Source organism: Rhinolophus sinicus, linkage group LG10, assembly GCF_036562045.2.
Source record: "Rhinolophus sinicus isolate RSC01 linkage group LG10, ASM3656204v1, whole genome shotgun sequence".
Taxonomy (NCBI): Eukaryota; Metazoa; Chordata; class Mammalia; order Chiroptera; family Rhinolophidae; genus Rhinolophus; species Rhinolophus sinicus.
The window spans coordinates 110,510,072-110,528,114 of record NC_133759.1 but is presented as its reverse complement, the minus strand read 5'-3'; the positions used below and the strand labels follow the sequence as shown (position 1 = coordinate 110,528,114).

The following is an 18,043-nucleotide window of genomic DNA, read 5'->3' as shown; positions in this document are numbered from 1 at the left end:
TCCTTGGGGGACAAGTCACCCCTGGATGATAACCACAGCCCTAGACCGTCTCTAAGCTCCATAGGCAAGAATGGCGTGTTTATGTGCAGAATACACGTCTACCCCGCCCCAGAGGCCCCTGGTGAGCTGTCCAGGTGGAGGGGGATGGTTTGGGCTCCCCAGCTGACCCACCTCCTCTGTAATTCACAGGAGTTTGGTCACAGGCACTTAGAGAAAGCAATGAGTGTCTGAGTGGGACACTGGTGGCCTTGCGCAATTACCTGGGTCTCAGGTGCCCACCTGGAAAATGGAACCAAGCTCTCACGTTGCAGTCATGTAATATGCGGGCTATGGCCCCAGGTTGGGGTGGCGGCTGCAGACGTGCCCTCTCCAGCAGGCCTGCTGGCAGCTGATGGACTGTACATATTAACTGGAGCAGCAGGGACTTTGCCTGGGGGTGTGCTTCACAGAGAGGACATGGCTGCCATCCTGGGAATAAGGGAGGGGTGAGGAGAAGCATTTTCTTCAGGAATCTTGACCGAATTGCTCTCCAATTGTGAACAGAAATCAACTGTCTTAATAATAAAAAGTACAGTAATGATGACTGTGACAATGACAGCCTTTTCGTTTGGCAGCTTCCCCGTCTGATCGTCAGTCAACCCTCTTTCCGGCAGAGGGATGCAGAGGCAGGCTCAGAGATGGGCCCTGGCCCACCCAGGGCCACAGGCTGGCCAAGGGCAGAGGGTGCTTTGGAAGCCCCATTCTGCTTCCTCCCTCTGCGGGGCCCCTGCCCCTTTCCCAGATTTTACATGTGGAGGGGCCCCTTTCCCCTCTGCTGGAGGAAGAAAGACCATTTCCAGACCGGTGCTTTCATGCCTGGCTGCTCCCCAAGTCGACCATCTCCTTCACCCCAGAAGCCAGGTGGGGGCAAGCAGACAGGGGCTCCCACCATCCCCTGAAAACCCCCACCGTGGCCATCAGCTGCTTCCTGGCAGAGGCCCCAGCCTGCAGGGCCCTGGCTGCAGGGTACCGGGCTGGACACCCACACTCCAGGGCACTGTCCAGGCGGAGGTGTGGCCCGCCTCTGCTCAGCCAGCATGTGCCACTCGCCTGGGCAAGTGCTTGTCCCTCCAAGGCTTGTTCCTTATCCTCAAAGGGTGGGCATGGGCAGAGCTGGACAAGGGACAGGCAGAGCAGAACACAAGTCATCTGTTCTATGGTCAGCAAACATCCGTCTGCAGGCTGACCCTTGCGGGGCGTGGGGTGCATGGGCTGGCCCCCTCAGCTCCTAGACAGCTGTTCTTGCCTGCCCATGGGGGAGCGTGTGGCAGGATGTCCCCAAGTCTGGCCTGTCCAAGGTTCCAACCCCCCAAACCTGGGGGTTTTTGTGGGGGCCCTTGGGTAGTGACTGCCGGGGGCTTCTTCAGGGAGACCAGCTGCCCCCTCAGGGCTAGAGCTAGTCCCTGTGTCTCTCCTTCCCTGCATTGTAATTGAACTCAGAGCCTCAGCGTCCCCCTCTTTCCCTGGACCTCGGCCAGGGCCACCTTAGTCCACCCAGGGCACTGCCCACCTCCACCTCTCAGGAGAGAGGGAGGGGCCCTGCCCCTCACAGCATGCCCCAGGCCCCTCCCCAGGAAGCAGCCCTGCACAGCTGTGTGGTAGGGCAGGCAGATCCCGGTCTACCCCAGTTTCAGGCCCTGCCCGCCACAGGACTCTCCCTAGTGAAGAGGGGAGCTTATCGGGCAGAACCACAGCTGCCGCTGCCATAAAGCTGTAATAAAGGGGGCCATTTATCAAGGCCGGCCAGGCACCGCGTGGAGGTCTTCACGGCTGTTTTGAAACTGAATCCTCACAACAGTCCTGCGTGGTTCCTTTTATTTTATTTCATTTTTAACTTAACTTTATAGTTTTGAACAGGTAATACACTTACACAGTCCAGCAGTCAAAGCAAAACAACATAAAGAGGTTTACACAGAGAAGTCTCATCTCTCTCCCAACCCCACCCACCAAAGGCAACCCTTTTTTATCAGCTTGTTTACCTCCCAGCTTGTTTACCTTCCTCTTGCAGGTCAAGACAAACACAAATACACGTTTCTATCTCCGTCCCTTCCTTACTAAAGGAGCACCTTATACAACCTTGCCTTTTCATTTACAGCGCAGCAAAGCCTTCCTTGTCTGTGTACAGGAAAAATCGGCTGCGTTCCTTATTCACGGCTGCATAGTACTCCACCACACCCACGGTGTCCCAGTTTACTTATTATTTTTCTTTTCACTTTTTTTTGGTCTTTGTTGTTTTGATTTCTTAAAATGTTTCTGTCCTGCACTGTATTTAGCTTGGTCCTTAACAATGACAGCTCAGTGGTTTCTGACTTTTTATTACAGCTGATGCCACGACGATAAGCCTCGTATATCCCCAATTTTCTCACATGAACAGGAGTGTCTGTGGCACCGATTTCCAGCCGTGGGATTCCTGGGTCTGAGGACAAGTAAGGTAAGTAACATAAGTATGGAAGAAGCTGCTCATGCCCCTCTGCCCGCCCCCCGGCCCAGCAGTGTGTGTGAGTGCCTGTTCCCCAAGCCTTGCCATCACAGGATGTGGTCTGATTCTTGGATTCTCATAGATGAGAAATGGCATTGCAATGGCATTTTAATGTGCATTTCTCTTTGTTATGAACATCTTTCCCTATGTTTGTCATTTAGATTCCTCTTCCTGTGAGCCATCTATTCACAGTTTTTGCTTCTTCTTATTTGTCTTTCCTTTTTACATTTCCAGGAGCCCTTTGCGTGTTAGGGAGGTAATCTTCTGTGGTGTGGGTTGCAAATATTTTTTCCGAGTATATACTTTGTGTTCTGACTTGGCTTATGGTGATTTTTGCCTTAAGTTTCTTTTTTTTCTTTGTTTATGGTGTCTGGATTTTTACTTATGATTAGAAAAAATCTTTTCCCTCTCAAAGTTTTGAAGGAAGTCACTTACGTTTTCTTCAATTATTTTAATGGTTTCTTTAAAATTTATTTTTGTGGTAAAATATACATAACATGAAGTTTACCATTTTAACCATTTTTAAGTGTGTAGTTCAGTGACAGTAAGCATACTTACGTTATTGTGCAGCCCTCACTGCTATCCTTTTGCGGAATGTTTTCGTCATTTAATGGTTTCTTTTTAAGAATGTTAAATCTTTGATCTAACTTGAAATGTATAATACTGCTGTATGGTGTGGATAAACTGTGGGCCCAACTTCATCTTTTTCTAAATGATTACCATGTTGCCCCAACATACTTTATGAGACTCCACATTTATTCTATTTTATTAAGCCCATTTTAAAGTTGAGGAGACTAAGACTCAGAGAGGTGACAGGAAGAGACCCCCTCCCCTAGGTCACTGTAAGTGTGACCAGCATCTCCCACTTCTGCCTAATTCCTACCTCTCGATGACCTGTTTTCAAGGAGTTAAGGAGAATAGTTAGACCGCACTCTAACCAAAAGTTAGTGTGAAAAGACTGCAATCGAGTTAGGGAAATGAGGACACTATTGAGAAACTAAATTATACCAGACCACTGCGGAGTCTGAGAGAGGGGCCACAAAGGGGGCAGCGAGAGCTCTGCGTCTGATGACAGAGGGTTTGGCAGGAGAAAGGGGACCACGCTTCCAGTCGCAGGGGGAAGATCACACTGAAAACCTACCGGGGAGATGGGATGGTGTAGCTACTGCTGCTGTTTCATTTGTCAGTTTGTCGGCAGCAAACCCCTGGGCACCTGGTGGGCCCACAGTGGCGTGAGCCCAACGAGCCCGAAGCTCGCTCTCGAAAGGAAGCCCCTGTCCTCCGCAGCAAGAAGCCGCGGCTGCTCCCTAAATACCGAGCCATGCTGCCAGGCTAACTGCACACGGAAGACCCACAAACTTCTTGGCACTTTCTCCTGTCTGTTCCCCAAGATCCACTGGAAGGCGCCTGAGACCGTGGACACACTTAGGTAGAGGCAGCTGTGCCCATGGGAGGTCTGCTGGCACTCCCAGAGGCTTGGCGGGTTTTCCTCCCTCTTTATTCACAACTCAGATGTGCGGCCTCATGGAGGCAGCTCATTGTATCTGGAAGGGGTCCAAACACCAGCAAGGGGCTCGGCCTCCCATCCAACTGCTGATGTGGGCCAGGCCCTGTGACTTTGGACTGGTCACTGCACCAGCTTTGTTCTCCATCTGTGACAGGAGGAGGCTGCACCCCTCTCCAGGACTGGGCCCTTATGTGAGGCCAGGCACCACTCAGAGCCTCCCCATGGCCGCCATGGAGAGGGGGGTGCTTTAGGTGAGACTGTTCCTGGGGGCCCTGGTGTCTCAGAGCCCTGGACACTGAAGCTGTGTGTCAAAGCCATTTGTCACATTATGCTGTTGGCGTTCCTACAGAAGAGAACTTGTTCTGTTTACACATTTGTTGGTCAAAAATGAGATCTCAAAAGACAGATGGGGGTGTCCTCAGGAGGGGCTGTTAGGCACCCTTTCCTCTCAGCAGGGCAGCCTGGCAGCTGGCAGAGAACTCTGCATGCCCCTGTATGTGTCCATGTCTTCTTGTGGTAAAGCCACCTGACCCTGTGACCTGGTTGTAATGTTCTGAGTATTGTCCTGGGGCCACCCTTGGGAATGGGAGAGTCTCCCGAGGCTCTGATGAGACTGGAGGGATGCAGTGGGGCCCGCCCAGGTAATATGCATATGGGGTCCAGAGAAGAGCCCACCCTCTCATCCCCGAGCCCAGGGAGGGCGCGCTCGAGGAGGGAAAGGGGGTGATCCCGGTTCGGTATGACCAACCGGGATGCCTGTGCCACGTGCGGGGCTCACTGCGCACAAGGGCCACCAGCACGTGGGGTGCACTAAGACACCTGCAGCAGCACAGATGCATTCTGCTGGCCCTGCACAGGTGAGCACGGGTGCGGCTCCCTGAGCTCTGAAGGAGCCTCGGGCCACCCCACCAGCTCCCATCGTCCCGACTCCGCGGGATCCAGAGAAGCGAACTCCGCGGTCACCCCGCGGGTCCGAGGGCGGGCGGGGCGGGGCAGGGCCTGCGAGGGGGTGGGGCCTCGGGAAGGAGGGGTGTTGTCGCGCGATGGGCGGGGCGATGGGGCGCGCGGTGGCGGGGTGGGCGGGGCGGCGGCGCGCGGTGGGCGGGGCGGCGTGACGTGCCCGACGCCGATCCCGGAAGCGGTGTCAGATGCTGGGGAGCCGGGCGGGCGGGCGCGCTGGCGGCGGGTGGCGGTGGGGACTTGTTGTTCTTCGCGAAGTCGGAGCCGGAGCGCGCGGCGGAGGCGGCGGCCCAGGGGGAGCGCGAGAGTGAGCGCGAGAGCGCGTGCCCGCGAGTAGCAGCCGCGCGCCCGCTCTCCCCGCTCGACATAAGGTGAGCGGCACCAGGGCTCGGCGGGGTGGGCCGGGGGCGCGGTGGGGGCCGCGCTCCGCTGAGTCACGGCCGCGTGGAACCCTCGGCAAAGTTGGGCGGGACCCCGAGTCCCCGGTCCGGTCCGGCCCCGCGCACCTGCGCTCAGGTGTGCCGCCGGAGCGCGCCGCGCGGGCCGGGGTCGCCTCCTTTCTCGCGGCCGGGGAGCGCACCCCCCGCCCCTTGCTGGAGCCCGGACAAGGTGGGGTGGGGTGCTGCCCGCGTGTCCCAGCTCCCTCTCCCCACCCACCTGTCTGCCTTTACCCTCCGGAGACCCACTCCAAGGCGGGAAGGCTAGGGCGAAAATAAACGGCCACGTGCAGGGTGCGCGTGGTCGCGCAGGGCCACTCGGCCTCAGGTACCTGGGCGCTCCCGCTGTGCTGTCCGGCCGGCCCTGCGGCCCCTTCCCACTGTGCCCGCGGCAGGTCCATACCGATCCGGGGTGGGGGGGACTCACTGGCCGAGGTCACGTTATGAGCAGCTGACCTGCCAGGGGTTCCCCAAGGGAGGCCTTGATCGGGAAGCTTTGGGTGGGAAGGGGGACGGGGCGCTGGTGTCACTTCCCCCAACGCCGGTGGCCCGCGCGTCTCATTTTTCTCATCTGTGAATGGGGTTTCTTCTGACTTTGAATGTGATGCTGCTGAGTTCAGGACCGTCCGCTTCCACACCTTCTCTGGCGCCTCAGAGGGGAGGGGACGGGAAACGCGTAGTTGATTCCTAGGAGCAGCAAACGCCTGGCCCTGTCTCTGGTAGGACTGTCACTCAGCGCAGGTGTGGAGTCTTTTCATCGAGACACCTGCCCGCATCCTGGGCAGCTGGCGGTGGTGGTTGCTGGGAGTTGCGTGCTCTGGTCTTGTTAATGATTACACTCTTGTTTACCTTTCACACAGTCCTGGTAGCGAGGCAGAAATGGGATCTTCCGCCTAACAGTTCATTCAGCAGTTGACCAACACACAGCCAGCACCTTCTTTGGCCAGGTGCATGCCCAACACAGGGTGATAGAATTAGTGGGTTTCTGTTTGGTGGCCTGGCTGCCCAACTGCCCCCCCATCACTTTATTGGCATTGGTAAGATTTTTCTGTTACTGTGATTGCCACACAGGTATCCTGATAAAGTGCAGCTGTACATGGTGTGTGCTGGCCGTTGAGCCCTGACTCCAAACCCGTGTTCAGGGGAATGGAGCTTTTACAGAAGTATTAGTCTCAGCCAGTGGGAGGGGTCTGGGAAGTGAATGGTGGGCTTGCGGGTGGGTGGGTGGGGCACACCTGCCACCTGTTGCATTGTGGGTAGCTGAGGTGCTTGACAGTCACTTCCCTCTCCAGGTAACCCAGTGGGAATGTTCGAGTTGGAGCTCCATAGAGGGGGTCTGCCCTTACACCCTAAAGCTAGACTCTCATTATTCCAAAATAAAGCATGTCTTGACTGAAAACACAAGCGAGGCTTCTCCCAGAAGTGAGCATGTCGGCCTCTGTGCTTGAACACAGCTGGACTTCAAGGGACCTCTTCCAAGTTCAGCGTCATGCACTTTCAAGGTGGTTGCTAAAATGGGAGTTGAATCGAGGCCAGTGGGGAGCTGGGGTCCTACTGAGTGGAGGGCTTGCTGTGTTCCAGCCCCAAGGCTGCCGTGAGCCAGTGTGGTGGCTTTCGGTGCCGTTCGTCGTTGGCAGCTGTGTGTGCGTTCACTCTGGGACTGTGTGGTGTGGGAGCATTTGTTTACAATCTGGGGCAGCCTGGGAGAAGCCCTGCCTGTAGCCTGGCTGTTTCTGAGTCTAAAGGTTTCTGGAGTGGACTTTCTGGATTTCGGTCCGGTCCACACGGGAATTGGAGCCCCGGCCAGCTGGGAACGATCCGTGCCCCTCAGCGCTGTAAACAGTACCTCAGCCCTGCTCTCCGCTAGTGGAAGATGCATTGCTCTGAATTTACTTTTGCTTTTCATAAGTCACACAGTCGTCGTGCTTCCTCTTCCTCACGGTGGCAGTGGCCCAAGTATCATCTGAAAGCTGCTGCGTTTCCGGGCAGGTGTGGATTAACCTTGGAATCACACCCCACTGGAGATGAGGGAACCGAGCCAGGGTTTCCTCGCCTGGTCCGTGGCAGTGGAGTCCGGGTCTCGTGCAGCACCCTGCTTGCTTTTCTGTGCTGATGTCTGGGTGCCTGGGCGTGGGGGGCAGAGAGGTGTTGGGGTGGAAGCTACCCCCCAGGCCCCTTCCTCCCTTCAGTGCAGTGCTGACACATCTGTTATGCAGCAAACCTTGTATCTGCCAGCAGTGGGGGGGGGGGGGTGCGGCAGTGTAGGGCTGAGTGTCCCCTGCTGTCCATCCAGGACCTGGTCTTGGTGCAGCCCCAGATGTGTGCTCGGGAGAGGGCACCCCCTACCATACGGAGGGCAGGAGGGGCCTCCTTATGAGGCAAAAGTTGGGGGTGTGGAGGGCAGGGGACGATGGGGAGGAAGGGTGGGAGCCCAGCGCAGATTGTGGGGGCCTCTAGGAAGCCAGAGGTGGAAGCCTGGAATGCAACAGGTGGCCAGGGGAGTGGGGGGGGGGTGCTCGAGAGAGACGCTGAGGGGGTCCCTCTTCCTGCCTGTGGGAGTTGCACTTGGGGGACCTAGATCAGAGTCCAGATAGGAGACGCTGGGGACCTGAGCTGGGGCAGTGCTGCAGGGCTGGAGCAGGGAGACTCGGGCCGAGGCCAGGTAGCCTGGGTCAGCTAGTGAGTGTGGAAGGAGAGGAGAGGCTGTGGGGGTGATTTCTGGGTGAATAACATGGAGGGCGTTACGTGAGCTGGAGACACAGCACAGGAGGCAGGTGTAGGGCGTCAGGTTTTCCAGGGGACGATCCTGTCTGGACGTGGAGGTTGGGCTGACTGAAGCCCTGGGCGGCATGAGATGGACAGGATTCTGTAGGGGAACCGAGGCGGGAGGACCACCAGAGGTGTGAGGGGAGCAGGTGTGGCCAGAAGCTGGGTGGTGGGAGCGAGGGGCCAGGGCACAGCCGGCCGGGGTGGTGTGGCATTCAGCCTGCCATCAGCCCAGCAGCCGCCTGAGTCACCTCTGGATGTAGCCAGGATGACACAGCTTCCTCAAACTGCAAAGGCAAGGTGACCAGATGTCCTCCAAGCCCGGCAGACAGTCATATCTTGCTGGAGGGCAGCCAGCCAGGGGCAGCCTGCAAGCTGGGTGTGGGCTGGGCCGGTGGGGTGCCCAGTGCGGCACTGTGGGATGGAGTCTGGAGTGGGTGGGGTGGTGGGAGCCCTCCTGGCTCTGCGCGCTGTCTGCGGTTGGGTGACGTGCTTGTCTGACAGGTGCCTGCTGTGTCGGCGCCACCATGTGTATGGCCAGCAGCTGGGAGGGGCATTCGGCTTTGGGTCACTTGTGAAAATGGCCCCTCCGCCTCCTGGAGGTGGCCACATCATGGTGGTGAGGGTGATCAGCCGGTCTCTGTGACCTGGAGTCAGGGCTTGCTCCCCTAGGATGGAACCCCTTCCCTCCCTCCCTGGTCTTCCTCCTGCCCCTGCCCCTTCTTCCTGGACCTGCCGTTCTCTGAGACCCGGGAGAACAGAATGGATGGGGTGCTCCGGAATGGGGGGGGGGGTGATGGGCGGGCTCCAGGACTGGCCGCCGCCTTGCCTTCACACTGAACAGGAACAATAATTTTGAGAGCCCACCCATGCTGAATCCCGGGTTCTGCTTCCTGCCCGCATGAGGCTCACGGTCTAGGCTGGGTGGCTGCTTGTTTAGTCTCGGTAAGAACTGGAGCCCTTTGAAATCGTAAACCTCCTTTTCTGCTGGATTCTCTAAACCTAGGGCTGTCTGGGTGGGGTCATGCTTCCCTCAGCCACCTGGCTTTATTGATGCAGAAAGCGTCCCCGTGGAGTCCTGAACCTGGGCCCAGCCCAGCAAGGGCTGGGGCACACCAGGGACAGCCAGGGCTGCACACTGCCCCAGATGAGCTGAGGCAGAGCAATGGGTGAGCAGTCGGTGTTTGCTGGCAGTTCTAAAGTGAAAAGTGACCCAGAAGGGGTCTGAGACCCTGGCCTCCAGCTCACCTGCCTCCTGGAAGGGCAGTCCTGGACTGTGGAGCCCGGGCTCCCTGCCCTGCCCTCCCCTCCTGGGTACGCTGGGGTGGAACTCCTGCCCGTTCCTACAGGGCCCAGAGGGGAACGACGCCCAGCTCCCTAACTTATTCCAAATTGCAGTCACTGGAGTTGACTCCCTCTGGGCTGCTGGTGCGTTTCCTTCTCTTTTAGAGGAAACGGCCTTTCCTGTTAACCTTGCTTAGATGTACATCAGAGTGAAGTCTCTCGCTTCGGGTTGAAAACCAAGCTCTTCAGTTAGAGGGATGATCACCTAAAAGGTGTCCCACGGGGTCAGTGCTGACTGCAAACTCTGGCTCAGCTTCGTCAGGGCGTGGAGTGGGGGGTGACACGACTACCCTCCCTCAGGTGGGTGCGCGTCCACAGCAGCAGTGCAGACCCGCCTTCCTGGGCTCCCAGCCTGGCACGGGGATGCGGGCTCCTTGCGTGGCTGGAGTTTTGTTTGTCGAGGGACGTGGGACAGTGCCTGGAGCACCCTCCCGGGAAGCTGCCGGAAGGGCATTTTTTGGTGCTGACCAGTTGCTGATGCTGTAATGCTGGCGTTTGGCCACAGTGGAAGGGGCCATGGACTTCACGGCGCGTTCTTGCAGGCCCCGGCGCGCCGGCCTGGCCTGGCCCCTCACGACCACTGTCTCCAAGCCCACCTGGATGCCGGCCAGGTTCTCCCTGTGTGCTCTGGGGGCTGCCGAGGTCACCGATGTTCAGTGGTGTACACATTGTGTTTAGGACGGTTGTATTACAATCAGTGGTATTACAAACCGTCTCACAGAACTCTTCTCTGAACCTTTCCCCAAGCTGTTCTTCTAACGTCTGAGGTGACGTCAGGTCAGTACTACGTGTACTGTGCGCAGTTTGGGTGGAGGGAAGTAATGATGCCCTTCTTGTCCGCGTGCTGAGTTCACGGAAGAGGCAGGAAGCAGGGCCCGGGTGAGCTCCGGGTGCTGGGGGCCAGGGGACTGCTGAGTCTTCCAGCAGGTGGTCGAGATCAGTGGGGTGGGTCCCTGAGAGTGGGCAGAAGCCAAGGGGTGATGTGCCTGAAGCAGAGCGGGGTGTCCCAGCACAGAGCCGGGGACAGTGTCTGCTCCTGCCGCAGGCTCCCCATCTCCCCTTGTCCTCTGGTTCTTCTGGGGGGTCCTGGAGCAGGCCCGGAATCCCTGGGGGGCTGGGAGCAGAGCCCCAAGTCGGTCTGTCCCGGCATCACCACTTGGCCCAGCTGAGGCCTTTGGAAGCTGGACAGGACCCTGGGGCCCCTTGCTTCTGATCCCTCAGTCTTTCAGAAGGAGGTTAAGACTCACAGAGAGAAAGGGTTTACTTAGTTATTCCCCAATGTGATCTGGAGATGGTGATGACCAGCACCCCTGCTTATGCATGGTCGCCTTCAGGCCTCAGTTCCTGTCCTTAAACTGACGTGTGAGGGCTAAAGGCAGGTCCTGAGGTCAGATCCCACCATGATGTCCTTTGTACAGAGAGGGGTGCTCCTCCCTCAGACCCGGGGGGGGGGAACCCCTGGGCCCCTCTCTCAAGTCTCTGCCTGGGCTCCTCCCCTGGGGTCCTGGGCCCCCAGAAGCCTATGGAGGTGGGTGGGGTGGGCTCAGCCTTGACCTTGTGGGTGTGGCGGAGGAAAGGGGGCCAAGCCCACAAGTCCAGGTTACCTGGGCATCCTGCCATGGGGTAACCCTGGTGGGTCCCCGGAGGAGGTGTCCCTGCCCTGAACTCTGCCCCAAGGCCCCCTGTCTCGGCTGAGCTGGTTCTAGGCACAGCAGCCTGTTCTATGCGAGGCCCCTCATTCCCTAGGGCCTTCCTTTTCCCTCCAGCAGGACCGCAGGGCGGCAGGCAGGGCAGGCCGGCGAGCTGAGCGGGTCCTCGGGTGGGCGGGGCTCCGGGTCTGTGGGAATGTGAGCTCTTGCTCTGTAAACAGCTGGTGACTCACCGGCCAGCTATGCCTGGCGGCTCCAGGCCCTCGTGCGCTGACGTGCTCCCGACTCGGTTGTGAGTTGGAATGGTACCCACCACCCCTCCTTGCTGGACGTGGAAAAGTTTCTCATGGCTCCCACCAGCCCCCTGCTGGCTTCCCCAGGGGTCTTGGACCCCAGCACTAAAGGGAGGGACGGGCAGTGGGGCACTTGGGCCCCCCCAGATGACAGGGGTTCAGCCACTGTCGGGAAGCAGCTCTCACCTCCCTGCTAGCATCGCCCCAAACTGTTGCCTGTCCGTCTTGGGCACACGTGTGGAACCATGTGAGGGGTGCAGTGGAGCCCTCCGGTCTGGCCCTGCAGCAATCCTGCCCCCCATTGCCCATCCTTAGCGTCCAGGACTGGCCGGGGCACAAGGACTGATAAGGGGTTTGCGGGCTTGGGTGCTGAGACCCTCTGGTGGTGAGGGGCCAGCGGGCCCACAGAGGCATCGGAGGCAGGGCCAGTGGGCAGGGGGTCTGGGAGGTACTACAGCGAGCGTCCTGGGGCTGTGAATGGGGGCGGGCGGCGTGCAGACCACCCACTGGCCTGAGTCTGGTTCTCCCTAAGATGCAGGCTTTGATGCGGCACTGTGTCTGGGGCCCAGGGACCCTCCTTGGGTGTGTTTCTCTGCTCCCTCTGCTTTGTTCACCTTGTCTGGTATTTGGAACATCGGAGGCAGAGCCTGACTCTGTAAACTGATGACACGGTGTACCCGCGAGTCTGATGTCTGTGCCCCCTGCCCCCCAGCTGCTGGGGCACGAGGGGTTTGTTTACTGTCCCACAACCTGTGATGTCTGCACTCTCGGCCCAAAGCCATTGTTGCTGTGGGCTTCTCTGTTTCCATGACGACCACCAGAGGTTGGCTACTTCCCAAGGTCGCCATGGCAACTATCAGAGGGGAATCATGCTTGGGATGCTTTGGCTGGCTTTTTCATGAATGATTAGAATGTGTGACACAATGCAGACGCGAAAATGAGAAGGGCGGGCGGTGGGGCTGGCGGGGCTGGCGGGCGGAAGGGACGGCTCCCGCCAGACAGTCGGTGAGCTGGCGTGGCAGCGACTCCCCACCTCCCTGTCCCGGTCCCCCTGGTTGGTCCCAGGCTGCTGTAGGGAGCCCCCACCCACCCTTTGGGCCTCAGGTCATGGCTGTGGGGCAGCCCAGGTGGAGGCGGTGATGTCACAGCTGCAGTGCCCTTGGCAGAGGTAGGCCTGCCGGGAGGGTGGGGCCGGGTGGCGGGGCTCCACCGGCCCCCCCATTGGGGTGAGCTTGGCAAGGGCAGGGTCTCCCGAAGGGGCCCTTTCTGTCAGAGAGGCAGGCGAGGTCAGTGGCAGCAGGGGCTCTTGCCAGGGCAGGTGCTGCCCCGGGGCCCGCAGCTCCTCAGGTGGCAGGTGCAGTCGTTCTCAGGAGGCCTTTGCTGTGCACACTTGGGCGCTTCAACATGGCATCCTGTGCTTCACAGGTGCAAACGTGTGAACTCCGCGGAGGGTCAGAACAGGAAGCAACAGCTGCTCACGCCCGCCGGCACCCCAAGGTGCTGGCACTTTCCGGCACAGGCTGGGTTGGGGGGGGTGGAGACACTTGGATGAGGTGGGTCCGGGCCACTCCGTGGGCTGATGCTGGAGTGGGGGGTGCGGCTGGGCATGCACCTGGGTTCCCTTGGCAGAGGCCCAGGCCTGGCTAGGATGCCCACCTTGGGGGAGCTCCTCAGGACAGGCGGGGGCCTGCCTGGTTTTTGGGCGCCGTGACTGGACAGCAGGGAGGAGGAGCTGAGCTTCCTCAGCCTCGCTGCAGTGGGGACCTTCTTCGGGTCACTGGTGATGCAGCATGCCCTTTCCCCAGCTCGGTGGGCCTCACCACGCTCATTCCTGTGTTCTGTGGTTTTCTAGTTACAGTTTCCAAGCAGTTCTGTCCGGGTGACTGTGCCCAGGTTATGACGACTAATCCCAAACCGAACAAGGCATTAAAGGTAAGCGGGGGTGCAGTGGGCAGGCTCTGTCTCTGCCCTGTCACTTCCTGGCAGCCCGTTTGCCGGGACCACCCTCAGAGTGTCAGGAAGGAAACCCTGCTAGCTGGAACAGGGTCGGGGACTGTTGGATGGAGGACGGTTCACTGAGAGAGGTGGTGACACAGTCAGGGCTTGTGGCCTTGGGAGACACTGGCTCTGATGTCTAGGGGGTGACTCCTGTGTGGAGGGTGGTGGGGTAGGTGCATCCTCAGTCTGGCACCCAGGAATGGTCAGTATGGCCCTGGTCCTGCAGAACTGCTGGCAGGGCACATGTGAACGGTGGTGCTCCAGCTCCTGGGGTCTGGTCCTCACTGTCCCTGCGTGAGCCGCCTCCCTGGCCCTTTCAGCTTCTGAGGCTGGCGTGGCCCTTGGGCCACTGTCTCTGGTCTCGGGAGCAGAGTGGGGATCTCCGTGTATTTGTGGGCTGTGCTTCTCCAAGCCCTGGTCAGTGTAGCCCCGTCCCACCAGGCCCAGGATGGGCTGCCATGCCTTCCTGTCACTCACCTGCCTGTATCAGCCCTGTACCAGGCACTGGAGAGTCACAGAGGGTCGCCTGTGCACACGTGGGCTGCGGCCTCCCTGAGTTTGGGTGGCCAACAGTGACCAGTTAACGGCTGGGGTAGCTGATGACCCCGCCCTGTGTGCACAATGTCAAGGACCCCACAGTGACTGTCCCCACTCCTTGGTGGAGGAGCGAGGGCCAGCGGCCCGGAGCCAGGCTCTTGTCCGTGCAGTGTCTGTTCTCGCGTGGACAGCCGAGCCGTCCTCTGCGGTCACATGGCGCGGCCTCCCGCCACGCCTCTGCACCTGCGGCCCGGCGCTGACCCCGTGCGTGGCCCCACAGGTCAAGAAGGAGGCGGGTGAGAACGCCCCGGTGCTCAGCGACGATGAGCTGGTGTCCATGTCGGTGCGGGAGCTGAACCAGCACCTGCGCGGCCTCACCAAGGAGGAGGTCGTGCGCCTGAAGCAGCGCCGGCGCACGCTCAAGAACCGCGGCTACGCCGCCAGCTGCCGCATCAAGCGCGTGACGCAGAAGGAGGAGCTGGAGCGCCAGCGGGTGGAGCTGCAGCAGGAGGTGGAGAAGCTGGCGTCGGAGAACGCCAGCATGAAGCTGGAGCTGGACGCGCTGCGCGCCAAGTACGAGGCCCTGCAGACCTTTGCGCGCACGGTGGCCCGCGGGCCCGTCACGCCCACCAAGGTGGCCACCACCAGCGTCATCACCATCGTGAAGTCCCCCTCCGTGCCCTTCTCGGCTGCTTCCTAGTGCTGGAGGCAGGACGCCAGGTGGACCTCGTGCTTGACGGTCCCATGAGGACAGACCCTTAACACCCGAGTCGAAGTGCAGACGCCGGCCCGGCGGGGCACCTGGTGGGGCCACGGTTGTGGGTGCTGGATGAACTGAGTCTTGTGAGCCTGTGTGCCGCACGCCTTCCCACACGCACACACACACGCCACACGCCACCGGCCTTCCTCTGGGCCCTGCTCTCTCCAGACTCTGCTTCAGGCCTGTGTCTTGCACCAGGGGAGTCGGGATGTGCGGAGGGAAGGTCCTCAGAAGGTTCCTGGCCTTGTGGCCCAATGGCAGGGGCTCCGTCTTCCACTCCCGTAAGCAGCCTGTCATCATGTGTCAGCACCTCTGTCCCCTGCCGTGGCCCACCAGCCAGCACAGAAGCCCCCTCGTTGCCGTGACTGAGCTCCGGTGCCCCAGGAGGAGCCCTACGTTCCTGGTGTTGGAACACATCCTGACCCTGCTTCAGCGTTAGCCAGAGCCCGTACCAGGAAGCCGATGGAGGAAGGCTCTTGAGTGGGCGCTTGTGTGCACGTGCACATGGGGCATGCCTTCCGTCACACCAGGGCACCAGCAGCATTGGGGGCCTTGGAGAAGCAGCTTCTTCCCTGTGGGGTCCGTGTGAGAGTTGCATAAGTGTTACGAATTATCCGTGAGTGTCGGGGTGAGTGGAGGGAGGTCTCCAGCATGGAGCAGTAGTCAGCGCTCTGCCATAGCCCACAGAGTCCTGGGAAGGTGGAGCCTGGCGCACGGAGCCGGGAGGGGAAGGGGAGCACGTTCTGGGTGGAATAGGCGTGAGGTCGCCCATAGTCCCGGGAGCAGCAGTGGAGCTGGGTGGCATCCGGCTCCTGCTGCTGAGGAGACAGGAGAGCAGGATGACAGGTGGGGGTGGAGGATGAGGGGGGCACGGGGTCAGAAGGGCGTGCGGACCAGTCTCCTGGGCACACCATCAGCACAGAGGACAGTCAGCACAGAGGACAGTCAGCACAGAGGACGGGGGCTCTGTATCCTTGGTGCTTCGTCATTGCCTGGGTCCTTCACCTGCCCTTTTGGGCGCTTGGAGCCCCTGATGACCTTGGTGACCTTTGCTGGGGTTTCCTTCCCGGAGAGCTGCTGCAGGGGCTCCCATGTGGCCAGGTGTGGCCCCGGCCCTTTCTGCCATCCTGAGAAGGTGCTGGGTGAGCTGCAAGCCCAGCCCCACCACTGGCCCGAGGCTGCTGGGCTCCAGCTCCCTGCCCCCAGTGAGACCTCCAGCAAGCTGCAAAGGAGGGGGCAGAAGATGGTCTCCAGGGCTTCCTCCGTCCTGCTTCTGCATCTGTTAGCAGTGGACAGAAGGTGACTGGGCCTTTGGTGGAAGGCAGTGGTCTGGGGTGTGCTTGGTCCTTGCAGAGCAAAGTCCTGCTTTGTAAAGGAAGCTGTCGGTGCCATAGCCGTGGTACGTAATCCACATTGGATATCAGTAAGGGCCGTGGGAGATATTTAAGAGAGAGAAGTATATATATATATATAAAAGTATATACACATTTTATCGTACAGAGTTTTTGTACCTTTTTCCTGTTTGATACTGTAAATCTAGAGCAGAGCCACAGTTTGAGTGGGTGGGAGTGGGCTTCAGCAGCCAGTCCCATGTCAGCCGGCTGGCAGCTCCCTGGGCACCCCCCTGCTCCCCTGTTGTCGTCCTGCTCTTCCCTACAGGGTCCCGCTGACAGCACTGGGTCCCCTGGGCCTGGGGGCCTGGCCAGGTGTCCTGCTTGGTGGCTGCCTGGGTTCTCAGAGTGCCCTGTCCCGAGGGACGCAGGCGGGCGAGCATGGGCTTGGGCCCCTCATCCCCGGACCGAGCGAGTTCCTATCGCCAGGGACTGTGGGCCAGGGCTCCCCCTCTCTGGGGACCAGGGGCCATGGAAGGAAGACAGACAGGCGCAGTCCCTCATGTTTTTCCTCTTTTCCTTTCAGATCATTGGAATTTCATTGTCACAATTTAATATATGGAGTTTTTTATTTAAGAGAAAAGGCAAGGGCCTCTTTGTTGTGTGGGTTTGTTTTCGTCGCCTGTGCTTCAGGTCGCGAGTCCTTCCCCAAGCATGCGGGCCCGTGGCTGTCCCGTGGCAGGGCCTCCATCTGAGCTCAGCACCCGTCTCCCTGTCTCCCTTTGCCTCCAGCCACTCAGCTGTTTCATTTCAATATTTATTTTTGTGCTGCTTTTATCATGATATAAATTATTGAGAAGAGACCCTGTGTGGTGGCCCTCGCTTATAGGGCACATGCCCCGCGCCCGCCCTGTCCCCACGGCCACCAGCTAATTTATTGCTGTACATCTCTGCTGTGACGCTTTTGTACCTTTGCAATAAAGAGTTTTCTGGTTTCAGATCCATCTCACTTTGTGGTTGGTGCTCTGGGCCACTGAGTGCTGCAACCCCATTGCCTGGCCCTCCGTCACTGTGGCTGTGAGTGGGTCTCCCAGGCTGCGAGGTGCTGCGTGGAGATGGCCCCGGGGTGGGAAGGGACAGCTGGGATCACTTTCTGGGTGTGGGCAGGATTCTGAGGACCCCCTCTGCGCTGACCAGGATGCCCAGCCCATAGACACAGCCTGTCCTCTGCAGCTAGCAGCGCCCCTGGGCCCCAGGGCGGGGTGCACCCAGTTGCTGGGCCAGCCCTCTCACCTGGTTTTGTCTGCTGGGTCTCTAAGATGAGCTTGCAGGAGGTTGGGGTTGGCCTTGGGGGCGGGGCAGAGAGCAGAGTGCCCGGCAGGGTGACAAAGCAAGCCACTCTGCCTCCAAAAGCCAAAACCAAGGGCCCCACCCCAGTCTGCCCTTCCAGGGGGGTGAGCAGCCCCCACAGCCCCTCCCAGGGCCAGACGGGTCTGAAAGAGGGTCCGGCTTGCAAGTGAGCCCTGCATCTCAGGGTTTCTGAAACTGGCCAGCCCTCCTGCCCTGCTGTGCCTGAGCTGTACCAGCCACGCAGGTTTACGTCCCAGCCTGATAGCTGTGTGACCTGGTCCGTTCCTTCCCTCTACAAGCCCAAACTCCCTTTTGCGATCCAGTATGGGGATGAACTTCTTAGCACAGTGGCACCATGCCTGGAGCTGGTGGTGAGTTAGGGAGGCACAGATCCTGGCCCCGGGCTGGGCTCCCTGGACCACCTGAATGCTCTTGGGGTGAATCACTGGGGCCATTTCACAGATGAGAACACTAAGGCCAGGACAAGGCACTCCTGCCTGCCTGGCTACTCCTGGCCGCATGCGGTGTCTCAGGAAGGCGAGGCCAGCGAGGCCCAGGGAGCCTCCTGGGTCTTCCTGTGGCCCTGCTCCCCC

General features: G+C 59.6%; 1 protein-coding gene across 4 annotated transcripts; it reads left to right on the top strand.

The window, feature by feature from the left end:
• The first annotated feature begins 5,154 nt into the window (after nt 1–5,154).
• On the top strand, nt 5,155–17,098 carry MAFK (MAF bZIP transcription factor K). Of its 4 annotated transcripts, none has more exons than XM_074314023.1 (4): nt 5,155–5,356; nt 12,900–12,971; nt 13,327–13,406; nt 14,290–17,098. In XM_074314023.1, the coding sequence occupies exons 3-4, from the start codon at nt 13,371–13,373 to the stop codon at nt 14,707–14,709; spliced, it is 456 nt and encodes a 151-aa protein (XP_074170124.1). In that variant the 5' UTR covers nt 5,155–5,356; nt 12,900–12,971; nt 13,327–13,370; the 3' UTR covers nt 14,710–17,098. The 4 variants fall into 4 exon arrangements, with proteins under 4 accessions (XP_074170124.1, XP_074170123.1, XP_074170125.1 ...); XM_074314024.1 differs by lacking the exon at nt 5,155–5,356 and adding an exon at nt 8,620–12,642; XM_074314022.1 differs by lacking the exon at nt 12,900–12,971 and having other exon boundaries at nt 5,157–5,356.
• Nucleotides 17,099–18,043: the final 945 nt, after the last annotated feature.

Coding starts and splice junctions, on each gene's coding strand:
- MAFK (XM_074314023.1), top strand. CDS start 13,371: ATGACGACTAATCCCAAACCGAACAAGGCATTAAAG. Junction 13,407..14,289: donor AACCGAACAAGGCATTAAAG/GTAAGCGGGGGT, acceptor GTGGCCCCACAG/GTCAAGAAGGAGGCGGGTGA.